The sequence below is a fragment of the Homalodisca vitripennis genome, chromosome 3, assembly GCF_021130785.1.
Source record: "Homalodisca vitripennis isolate AUS2020 chromosome 3, UT_GWSS_2.1, whole genome shotgun sequence".
Lineage (NCBI taxonomy): Eukaryota > Metazoa > Arthropoda > Insecta > Hemiptera > Cicadellidae > Homalodisca > Homalodisca vitripennis.
The window spans coordinates 191981165-191994085 of NC_060209.1; the positions used below are offsets into that span (position 1 = coordinate 191981165).

Consider the following 12921-nt stretch of genomic DNA (forward strand, 5'->3'; position numbering starts at 1 on the left):
AAAATAATTTTGGACCTTGACCCCTCGGATTGTTATGATTTTTTGTGTGGAAGTTCTACCTACCAAGACTAATTAAAATTCCAAATTTTACAATTTTCTGCCCTTTGGATTTTGAGTAACAGACTTTTAAAAACCCAGAGGTAGTTTTTTGTCATATCTCAGCATTTTCTAAACAACTTAGCTAAAGAACTATTAAAGCTAAAGAGCTCAAGTTTGTGGCATTGTTTTCCATTTCAAATGTTCTTTAATTCGATAAATCACACAACTATGTTTTTTTATATTTTGAATCGGTTTTTGAAAAACCCAAGTTTTAGCTGCATTGTTCACTGTATACTGAGACAAGACCAAAAACTGGGTTTTTGTAGATTTTTAAAAGCCTTTTACTCAAAACCCAAAAGGCACAAAAATGTATAATTGTGCATTTTAACTAGTCTTGATAGGTACAACTTCCGTACAAGAAATCATCTAAATCTGAGAGGTCAAGAACAAGACTATTGGTTATTTGTCAGGGAATGATCCTAGATGATTTATGAAGTTCTCTGTGGCTGTCAAATATACATTGACCAAGAGCTAAACTTTCCCAGTGCAATTACGGTTGGCTTTTTCTGCCTCCGTGAGAAACACTTTGTAAATAGAATTTGTTAAAATGAGTTGGGGGGTTTCTTGCCATTCAGAGTTCAGAAAAACCATTTTCACTTGTAATCTGTTCTGTATGAGCATTGGCAGCTCCATGAGGTTCTTGAAAATGTTTAAGTTCCTAATCGTGGCTAGTGATGCAGACAGCATTATTGGTCTGTTGGTTGTGTAAACAATAATCCCAACTTTCTTATCACACTATTCTCCGTTGTGAGATTTTAGCCAATCTCTATCAGCCATGGATTAACAGTTCTATCTGGCGATAAAATGTTGTACAAGAGATGTATTTAATTCTTAAAAATATCCAAGTGCTTCTCACTCTCTCTCCGAGGAAGGAGCTCAAAGAAAGTTTCATGATCTTTATAGCTATCAATTATTGTAGATTACAGGAAAATAAGCAAGTGATACTGGATATTGGTAGAGACAATACTAACTGGATTGTTGATGGTTTCAGGCCTTTCTGGAGCAGCTGAAGAGCAAGGGTGGTGCAGAGCAGGCAGGCACCGTGATCGGTCAGTTCGGGGTGGGATTCTACAGTGCCTTCATGGTGGCAGACAAGGTGGAGGTGTACACTCAGTCTCACGTACCAGGCAGCCCTGGGTACTGCTGGACATCTGATGGGTAATGTTCATACATCGGCTGATAAATAAACTAATATGGCCTTTATTTCAAGTGGTTTTCAGTAAATGCTGCTTTTCAAAAAACAACCGAAGTCAACCTGTATTAGGATTGCAAACTAAGCAACTATGTTTAAAATAATTAGCTTATTGACTTAATTGATAACTTAATCAAACAATATTTTACTTACATTGTTTCTAAATTTTCTGACAGTTGTTCATTGATGTATCCTTCCAAATGCCATGACTTCTACCAAAAGTTGGTTCATTTTAAATCTTTGGTGTGAAGTAAGAACATTTGTTCTCTGTGTTAAAAACTGCCATCTTATCTAGTGCTTCCAGATCACACCCAGTTAGTAGATGTAACCTGTCAGCTGATATTAATATAGTTAGTGGATGGGAGTAATTGCCGTTTTTTAGTAATCAGCAGTTTAACTAATTAAAATTACTCTCGTATGATTTACATTGGTATATTGAAGCCTGTGAGTCAGAGCCTTATAATATTTAAAACCCACAAAAGGTACATCTGGAGTATAAGAACTTTTTAGATTTAAGAATTTGCTTTGTTTCTAAACAATAATAAATGCAATAGACATTGTCAAAGTTTAAATTTATATCAGTATATCATCATCATCGTCAGACGTTTCCGTTCTCACGGGTCGTCGTAGTACACAGCCTCCTCCACTTTAGTCTATCCTTCCAGGTCTCCTCTTCATCCACCTGCATTTTCTGTAGTCCCCTTCTCTCTATGTCTTTCCACACTTGGTCCTCCCATCTTCCTCTCGGTCTTCCTCTTGGTCTTCTTCCTCCTTCCTCCTTCTCCAGTGCTATTCTAGGCATTCTATTATCTCCCATCCTCTTCACATGCCCCATCCACTGTATTCTTCTTCCTTCCATTGTCTCTTGCAGTGAAACTACCTTCAATCTTTCTCTAGTTATTTCGTTCCTTATTCTATCTCTTCTTGTAGTCTTCTCTATCCCTCTTAAAAATCTCATTTCTGCAGCTTGCAATCTGCTTAAATCCTTTTTAGTCCACGTCCACGTCTCTGCTCCATATAATAAAATTGGTTGGAAATAAGATTTATACATCAATACTTTTGATTCTTTCCCAATGTTCCAACTCCACACAATCTTCTTCACCATATTGAAAAACTTTCCACTCTTCCATATTCTGTTTCCTATCTCTTCTCTTATTGTGCCCCTATCTGTTATGATACTTCCTAAATAACAGAATTCCTTCACCTTTTCAAGTCTTTTTCCTTCAACTAACACGTCTTTGTTATTTCCATCCCTTCTCTCTACTTTCATTACTTTACATTTTTGTATGTTCATCTCTAAACCATATTTCTTCGCCACTTTTGCCCATTTGTTTAACTCTCGTTCTAACTCTTCTTCCCTATTTTCCCATATCATTATGTCATCCGCATATGCTATTGTCTTAAGTTCTTCTGCTCCTCTGTTTCCTTGTACTTCTAGAATAATTTCATCCATTATAATATTGAAAAGGAAAGGTGACAATATGCTTCCCTGCCTTACTCCTCTCTCTGTTTTAAAAGTATCTGTATATTTTTCTTCAATTCTTACCCTGTTTTTACATATGCCGTACAGGTTCTTTATTCTTTCTACTATTCCCTCACGCAATCCTCTCTTTCTCATACTCTCCCAGAAGTATCTTTCTTTCTCATACTTTCTCTATATCAGTATATACGTAAGTTAAAATTACTACTATAAGTTATCTAACTAGTTTAAATAAAATTTTGGAACATTTTGGTTATTGAGTCAAGTTATTTTTAAAATGGTACAAGTAATTTTTAACAGTAAATTAAAACATATATATGAGACATATTTTTTTAAGAAAGTACCCTTTTGATATATAAACAGATTGAGATATCGATATAAAATCTTCACCATACGTATTAAAATACTTTTTGGAGGGTAAAAATATTCCGCAGAATGATTTTTGGACAAATTGCAACACAACCAAATAATATGCCAAAGACTGGAAAAGTGCCCGTAGCCCTAAGTACCATCCCTTTCCTAACCTACATTATCTCTTAACCTAAGCTTCTGATTCGTCTCAGACCAATCAATCAAAATGCTGAAGACATTAATCTGTCAACTGTTCTACCCCATTGTAATCTGTTATCATAGCCGACTTCCAGAGAAATAGTTGCCTGTCTGTACTATTACCTACTTTCAAGGATCCTTACTTGAGAAATTACTTTTTTAATTTACCTATGAATTAACAATTCTACTTACACTTTAAAATATTTTTACCTTTACCAGACTGGAAGGATTTTCCTCTTCATCTTTTTAATGTCTATTGTGAAGAAGAGGAATTCCAGTCTGGTAAAGGTAAGTACGCTATTTGTATCTTATCTAAATTCTTTAATTACTATGTAGTAATTAAGGAACACAGGAACTGTAATTAAACTCAAAATTGAAACAGTAATTTTGGTATCATGATTAAATTATTTTTTTAATTATTAAAATAAATTATTTGGGAATTTAAAGTTAGTTTTCTTTAGTAACACTTGAAATATGTTTGGGTTTCAACTTTGTGTATCACACAAATTATAAAATAGACTTATTATGTTTGCTTATTTTACGTGAACTGTATGTGGATAATGAAGGCAGCTTTGTACCTTGGAGTGTTACTGAAGCACCCACCTGTGTGCAGGTCGGGTACTTATGAGATCAAAGAGGCGGATGGAGTGAGCAGAGGCACAAAGATCATCCTCCATCTCAAGACAGAGAGCCGAGAGTTTAGCGATGAGCAGACAGTCAAGGACGTCATCCAGAAGTACAGCAACTTCGTGGGCAGTCCGATATATGTCAATGGCACTCAAATCAACACCATCCAGGTACTTGGAGCTCTTAATGTTTATTTTTAAAATAAATGTTAGAAGATAAAAGTTTAGGAAGGTCACATTTTGTAAAGTGGAGTTAGGGTCAAATTAGGACCCAATGTTCTAAATATAACTTGTGAACTACCACCAATTCTCAGACAGGTTGGTTACTGATAGGGACAGATAAATCACTTAGTGGTCTGTCACAACTACAAGATCTATCGAGCTCTTTAGTTGTTACTTGACTCGGGTATGCTTAGACTTAGTGATAACTGTTGACAATAGACAATATACTTTATTCATTATCATTGAGACAAGAATGGTGTCATTAAGCAAAATACAATTTTTTTTTTAAGTTGAGATAAATCACGGTGGTTCGAGAGATGTGGTTAGGCAGTTAGTCCTCCAGTTCAGGAATTCCTCTATTTTATAAAAAGGCCGGTCAAGAAGCCAGTCGATCAGTTTTCGTCAGAGTTGTTGCTGTTCCGTGGTGTTCTTGAACTCTTGTGGCAGGATGTTAAGAAATTTTGCACCAGCATAGGTGGGTTGTTTTTCGTAGAGAGTCAGACGATGGGTGGGAAGTATGTAGTCATGTGCGGATCTTGTGTTGAGGGTGTGAACGTCATTTCCTCTTGTCAGACGTTGTTGACTTGCATATGCAACTACTTCTAAGATGTACAGGGCTATTGAGGTTAGTATTCTTAGCTGTTTAAAAGCACCTCTACACGATTCTAGAGGTCCTGTTCCCATTAGTATACGGATTGCTTTTTTCTGAAGCACTAGTACCCTTTGGGTGTTAAATTTAGAGGAGATGCCCCAGACAGTTATTGCGTACCTCAGGTGACTCTCGAAAAGAGCATAGTATGCACATTTTACTATTTCTGGGCTAGCAACTTGTTTTAAGCGCCTTAGAACATATAAAACTGTGCTAAGTTTCCCACATAGTTGGTTGATATAGTCACTCCAAGAAAGAGATTCGTCAATTAATATTCCTAGGTACTTTACGTTGTCCATTCTTTCAGCGTCCGGCAATTCCAGCACTTCTTCTTTCTTCCTTCCCATTATTAGTTGCTGAGTCTTTGTTTGATTCAATACCAGGTCGTTTGCTTGACAGTATTCTATTGCCATATTTATGGCAATGTATGTGTCTATTTCCAAGGTTGAAGGTTGTTTATTTTGTAGCAGGAGTGTCATGTCATCTGTATACATGAGCATGAAGCAATACCTTTTTAAGTAATCAGGAAAGTCACTCACAAAGATAATGTAAAGGATAGGGCCCAGGACTGATCCCTGCGGAACACCTCTGTCAACAGGCAAAGGTTTGGAGGTTGTTGTTTTTTTCTTTCCTTGGTCTGTACTTTTTATTTCTACTGACTGAGTTCTCCCTGATAAGTAGCTCCGAAACCAATCTGCATTTTTTCCTGTGATCCCTCGGCTTTCTAGTTTTTTGAGGAGTTTGTCATGACTAAGGCAATCAAACGCTTTAGTGAAGTCTAGAAAGATAGCAGTTGTTGTGTCGCTCTTATCTAGTGCTCTTATTAGATACTCAACGATTCTAACCAGAGCAGTTGATGTTGATTTACCTTCTATAAAGCCGTGTTGATTATCAGGGAACAGGTTATGTTTTTTAAAAAAATCTAACAGTCTAGACAGTACAATTTTCTCTATGATTTTTGAAATTGAAGGAAGTAGAGAGATTGGGCGGTAGTTAGCGACCTGGGTTGGGTCTCCTTTTTTTAGCTTCGGATAGACTTTTGCCAGTTTTAGTTTTGACGGAAAAATTCCTTCTGCAAATGAGTTGTTGATTATAGTAGTTAGGGGGTTTAATAGGGGCTCACTGCAAGTTTTTAATAATCTTGTGGAAATGTTATCAAAGACAGCTGAGTTTTTCGTTTTCAATGTTCTTATAGTCGTCTTAACTTCCTTTTGAGATGTTGGCCAAAGAATAAGAGAGTCATTTACTTGAAGTCTGTAATCTGGAGTAACAGGAATCCCATCGTAGACAGCTTGTGCTAGTGTTTCGTTGGCAATGTTTACAAAGTATTCATTTAGGTGTGTTGCTACATCCAGGGGAGCCGATATTAGTGTGTCATTAGATTTAAGATATATTGTTTCATTGGTGTTGTTGTTTTTACATCGTTCTTTATTAATAACACTCCATATTGCTTTACTTTTATTTTCAGACTTATTTATGAACTCAGATGTCATAAGTTTTCTTTGGGCCTTGAGGTGAAGGTCATAGATTTTCTTCTTCTCTGTTGCTCTAGCTTTGTTTTCTTCTGTCCCAGTCAGTAGATATTCCTCTTGAGCCGCTAGATATTGGTTGCGCTTTTCTATCGTTTCTTGGTCATTCTTAATAGGTTGTCTTTTTTTAGACTTTTTGCGTGTGCGGATGTAAGGGCATGCTATATCCATATGGTATGTCAAAGTATTCAGAAACTTGTTATAGGATTCCTCCGCTGATCTGGGGGTTAGCACGTCACACCATGTTTCTTGTTTCAGTAGATTATTAAGAATTGAGAGGTTCTTGTCGCTGAAATGTCTGTTGAATGTTATTTGGTCAGGTGTTTTAGTTTTGAAGTTCTGTAATGTGGCTATTTGCCCTGTATGGTCAGAGATAAATGTGTTTAGGATAGTGACTACTGGTTCCGTAGGAAGTTTGTTAGAACAGACTATGTCAATAGAAGTGGAACTATATGGGGTGACACGTGTAGGTGGTAGCTGAAGTCTTGAGGTGTTATAAGACTTTAAGGTTTCTTGAAGTTTTGTGTTTTGTCTGTTTGTTTCCAGACAGTTAACATTGATGTCACCCATAATCACTATGGGGTTGTTCCAGGAAGGGATGGTTTCTAGAGTCTGCGATATTATGTCTATGGCTGCATCAAAGTTGATGTTAGGTCTGTAGATTCCAATGATGTAAATGGCTTGTTTTCCTATTATTAATTTAGCTGTAGACACCTCGCAGATCAGCTCCTGACTCAGCCTGTTTCCACCAAGTCCAACCGCATAAGTTTTTATTCTATCCTTCACCCAAATTGCAATCCCCCTTTTTTGATGTTTTTCTCGACAGAAGCTCTCGATAATGGTATAACCTTCTAAGTGGGTGTTCTCTAACTTTTGTTTTGAAAGACCATGTTCTGTTATAATTACTATATCTGGGTTGATGTTGGTTAGGAGGTCATTCATGATGTCTATTTTATTGGAGAGGAGGTCAGCATTTTGGTGAAAGATGATTAATTCTGAGGGATGATAATTTTGCTTGAATGTTAAATGTCTTCTTGTCGATGTGGTACATTCTCGAAAAAAGAGTCAGTTTTTAGAGAACTTTCAGACGGACTAGAGTGGCTAAAGTTATAATGTCTTCCCATATGTGTTCTAAAGAAATCGATGTGTTTTGTGAAGAAGTCTTCAAAGCTCTCATGCTTGTCTTTTGGTTTCTCATTTAAAGGTGGCCCACTCATTACTCTACGGTTAGTTTTGTCCTGCGAGAGTATCACAGATCCAGGATTCTGCTTTATGACTTGTTTGTTCTTCTCTGGAGGAGATTCATCTTCGTACTGGTGGATAAGAGAAGTTGCCAGCTGTGTAGTTGGACCATCATCAGTTATTGTTGTGATAGACTGTTTTTGTGTCGGAGTTTGACAGACTCTCCCCGTTGTTGTTGTGGTAGACTGTTTTTGTGTCGGAGTTTGACAGACTCTCCCCTAGTTGTACTTTCTTATTCTCCTAAGGGACAGGATATTGTCATTACTGAAGCCTCGAGGGTCTTTAGCTCACCTCAATGGGGTCTTGAAGAAGCCTACCAGATTACAATATTCAGCCGTCCGTAAAAAAGCCTACAACCTGAAAAGGCACCAATCTACTTCAGGAGAGAAAATCAGACGCTACTCGTGGGAAGGTTATCCTTACACACGGATGCGATTTCCACCTTATCACGTGTTCAGCATAAACCCACTTCAAGATGGCCCTGGAGGGTTCACACTTGAGAATTCTATAGAATGTTGAGGTCCTGTTATATAAGCCACTGAGCCTAAGTTAGCCAAATCATCAGCCCTTTTGTTCCCAACAACTTCCAGAATGACCAGGAAACCAAAAACGAGTGATATTGTTGATTCTTATTGTTGAGTGAATAAGAGATAACAATCCCAAACAAGTTTAAAATTTAGAACACACGCTGTCATACCTACCTGGTAAAGCTGTTAGAACGCATTGTTATGTTTTTAACGTAAAAAATGTAGTCGAAGATAAGAGTCCAGTTCCAATCTAGATAAATTCTTTTCATAAATTTTGGTTGTTTATAAAAAGATATTATTTCAAACAACAATTCTAAAATAACTACCCAGAAATAAACGATTTACTTAAGAGAGAAGTAGATCATTTGTAAGTTTCATATTTATATTGATTATCAAAATTGTTAAAGTTTAAAGTAGAAAATATTAAAGTATATAATATAATACACCACTATTCAAGGGTTATTTACAAGATTACAAGAAAATGTTAAACCAAAATCATATTATTTTTCCAGAGATAATTTAGTCTAGAGCATTTAAAATTTTAAAATGTTCCTGTATTATTGTCAAAGTTCTAGAAAAGACATCAAACGAGAATTATTAATTCTAGAATTATTAAAAAATTTTCAAAAAAATTAGGCAAGAGTAAAGTTGGTAACACTTAGTGTGAGAAATATTCACATTAAATAACTACTAATGCGAATTATAATTGTTTTTGTAAACGTTCAAACTAACATTACACTGATATTTTATGCAGAGCAATCTGTAACCAATCTTGCTCTGTTATAGCCACTGTGGGTGATGGATCCCAAACAAGTGACCCCAGAGATGTACACAGAGTTCTACAGGTTTGTGGGCAACACTTACGATAGTCCCCGCTTCGTCCTACACTACAAGACTGATGTCCCTCTTTCTGTCCAAGCCCTCCTGTTCTTCCCTGAAGGGAAACCTGGTAAGTCCATTAGAATTTTTAATCATTGTGGAATTTTCACTTGGTTCAGTGTTTCTGATATAATTATTATTTATGTCTTATGGTGTTTCTCAAGTGTCATACATAAAGAATGGCCTGAAAAAATATTGATTATTTAAAAAATGTAAACCTTATGCAACCATCCGATTGTGATCCCCTTCAAAACAGTTGTGGGGATGATTGATTCTTTTCTTAAAAAACGAGTAACACTCCTCAGTTGGTGTTACACAAAATTACGTTGTCTTGTCACATAATGCACAGAATGATACTCACTTCTTTGAGTATGTTACATAGCCCAGTTACAGTGACTACATTTTATGTTACTTCCCTGTAACTTTAAATTGCATTGTGAAATAAACTTTTTTTATATTAAAAAGTGGTATAAATAAACAAAATTATTATTCAACTAATTAATTAATTCAGCAAATATAATTAATAAATAAAGTTAGGATTATTGAATATTCTAAGCGAGTGTGAACAAACAAAATTAGTTAATATTACCAAGGTTAATAGTTAGTTAATATGCCACACTACGTGGCAAAATAACAGGTTTTGCTAAAGTTTCATGCAAAAGTTTAACCCTTTGAACGCCTATATAAATTTAGTAATTTTTTGGATTACGCTCATTTAAGGTGAAAAAATAAAAATGAAAATTCCTTAAAGCTAATTTTTTTATTCATTCCTAATGACTAATAGTCACACAACAAAAATAAATTTTACAATAATGTAATACTTGCTTTAAAATAATCACATTTTTCATAATATTGGAATATTTCAATCAAAATGAAATTTGGGTTACAGAGTAATCAAATGGATGTGATGAAAAATATTAAAACTATGTACAAGGATAAGAAAACAAATAAAGTGTAATATTCTGATCTTGATTAGTTTTATAAGTTCCGATAATAATAGATTTAGGCAGTTGTACGGTAAACTTCAAAACAAAAATCGGGATGAAGCCATGGGGTCTCGGGACATGACTTGCAGCCATAATTACACAACTGAAAAAAAACAATAAAAACTTTATTATAACACCTACAACATGGTAACAATAACTTTTTACAACTGTTTGTATAAGGAATGACAACGCAAGAACACTTCCCAAAGGTACAATGCGTGCTCCACTGACAGTCGATAATGGCGGATAGTATCGTCACCGGCGTACAGACGGGAGTGGGAGAACAGCTGCCGGCAACAAAACAATTTACTGTTTACCTACTGCGGCCAGCTGACAGCTGCAATTGGATTATTTGGTCAAGCCAGTACATTACTTAATATTGTGGCTTATGTATTGAACTTATAAACTTCAAAAACAGTAATAAAATATATTTTTATCTTTGGCGTTATAAGACCAAACAACATCGCGGATTATTCCGTCTAAGGCGTGCTAAGGGTTAAGTGTATACTCTGTACATTTCCCGGCAGATAAAAAAGAAGTTGTGCCTGTCTACTGAATGACAAGATTTAATGATGCTCAGTCAAATAGCATGGATGGGCAAGCACCGTTGTACAACTTAATCTTCTTTATATATTGCTTTGACAAGTTATTAGTCATAGTGTATTTTTAATAAAGAGGAGCCTAGGAATGGTATGGTTTAGGAAAAGAAGGAAATCATTATCACAATATTAATCTAAAGAAATTAATTATTTATAACTTAGTATATACAGCCTAAGCGGTTTGCAATAGTTGTAGATTATTTTTATACTTTCAAACATGTTATATGGAGATTTGTTTTTGTGGCTCTGTGAAGTGCTAAGTGATGATTGTTGGCAGGACTGTTTGAGATGAGCCGAGAGATGGACGTGGGTGTGGCTCTCTACACACGCAGAGTCCTCATCAAGAGTAGGGCTGACAACATACTACCCAAATGGCTTAGATTTGTCAAAGGTACGATCATCAACTAGTTTGTGGCTTATTCTTTTTTATTTTTTTTTTTTTTATTTAAAATAATTTTCTTAGAAGCACTGTGAAAATAATTTTATGATATTTCTCCTTTTAGTTTTTGTCTTGGTTTTTTTGTTTTTCAATGTGCTTAATTTTGTTTATAGAGACTTAACCAAAGTTACAGCCATTTGTTTTATATTTTAAGTCTGTCAATCATAGGCAACTATTTTGAGTGATTCCATGTTGTAGTAGAGTAAATTATTGGAGTTGTACTTGGTTACTTGGCGAATGCACATTTATTTGTTTACTTCTTTGTTTATTTAATTTACCAAAATTAAGCTATCATTTTTTTACAATTGTACTTGGAATATATGATCAAGACGCAAAGCTTATTATTGCATGTTGAATGAATTGGGTTCCATAGCAATATTAAATAATTCGTAACCTAATCCATCTTGATAACAGGTCTGCACAATGATTATTGATTAACCTTTCATGTTACAGGGGTGGTGGACTCTGAAGACATTCCACTAAACTTGAGCAGAGAACTTCTACAGAACTCTCCACTCATCAGGTCTGTTAGCTAGTTAGAAAACCTGTAAAATTGTAGTAAAATATATTTTGTACATATGGTGCTTGCATTCTGATCTTAGTTGAAATAAATACATAAATAGAAGCAACTTTATATTTTATGGTATAGTATATATTATCAACTGATCTTTCCCCTCAAATTATTTGATGGTTTTTTAGTATTTGGAAAGAATAAATTATTATGCATGTTTAACTTTAATAAGCTATAAAATAAGTTCCATGCTGCAATTTTAGTCGTTTACTTAAACACTTAGAGTCAAAGGTGATAGAAGAAAGCATTCTACAGTAAAAGTGTTTCGTATGTTCAGATGTTAAGTTAAAGGATTTAATTTGATATTTACCATTTTCATTTCATAAATAATTTCAGTAAACTATTTTTATCAGTTCTGTTAATTTTTGGTGGTTTTCAGGAAGCTAAGGACAGTAATCACCAACAGAATCTTACGTTTCCTGCAGGACAAAGCCAACAAGAACAAGGAAGAGTTTGACAAGTTCTACAAGGACTACGGGATCTTCTTTAAGGAAGGAATTGCAACCAGTTCCGAACAGTTGGAGAAAGTGAGTGACAAGCAAACGACCTATTGTAGATTACTGTTCAGTGGATCGTGGGAACAGAGTAAAAACTATTACTGTAATAAAAAAAAAGAAAAATAATTTAACAAACAAATAAGAATATAATTTAAAAGTTGGCCAGCTTTACCATAGACGTGTGACAGTTATAAGAGTACATATAACTGCAGGTATCCTAAACGTCAGGTGTGGGAATCGAACCCACAACTCCAAAACCAACTTCCGCAACTGAGAGTAATTAGACCATGCAGCCATTCTGACTTGATGTCTTGGATGTGCTGATAGTTCACTTAACTATCGCTTTGGCAGTGAACTCTAGGCCATGTGAAAAAATTATTGCATTAAAAAAACCAGCAACTTGTTAGTAACAAAGTGTTTACTAAATATTTTTTTATATTTGAGGAGCAAACTTTCAAAACGTGTTTTGTCACACTCCTATGAATGTTGGCAAATTGTAAAAAACCTGTAAGTAAGTTATTGTGTAAGTATATAAAGTGTTATTTGTTTATTCACACAATGATACAATTTTAAATGATTATCAAGCAGTAAAAGTCCTAAAAATGTTGTAGTTTAGTTTAAATGTAGGACAAAACTCGTTTTGAACGAGCAATATGGACAAAACACATTTTGAACATTCGGAAACCGGACAAAACACGTTTTGAACACTTCATATAGGGGTAGAGTAAAAAAGTAAAGTAAATAGTATAATTAATATAATTTTTTTTTATTTATACATTGTTGTTCCAGTAGTAGAAAACATAGCAAAGTAAAATTATTTATGTACCCTGTAGGA

The 12921-nt window shown here is 35.0% G+C and overlaps 1 protein-coding gene across 2 annotated transcripts in view; it reads left to right on the plus strand.

Moving 5' to 3' along the window:
* The window catches only part of LOC124357926 (heat shock protein 75 kDa, mitochondrial), a 54328-nt gene that overhangs the window by 15266 nt on the left and 26141 nt on the right, over positions 1-12921 (plus strand). For both annotated transcript variants that reach the window (XM_046810049.1, XM_046810048.1), the window contains exons 6-11: positions 1091-1257; positions 3934-4117; positions 8902-9064; positions 10857-10970; positions 11472-11541; positions 11969-12116. In XM_046810049.1, the coding sequence (XP_046666005.1) occupies positions 1091-1257; positions 3934-4117; positions 8902-9064; positions 10857-10970; positions 11472-11541; positions 11969-12116 (846 nt within the window). The remainder of the gene's footprint in view (positions 1-1090; positions 1258-3933; positions 4118-8901; positions 9065-10856; positions 10971-11471; positions 11542-11968; positions 12117-12921) is intronic.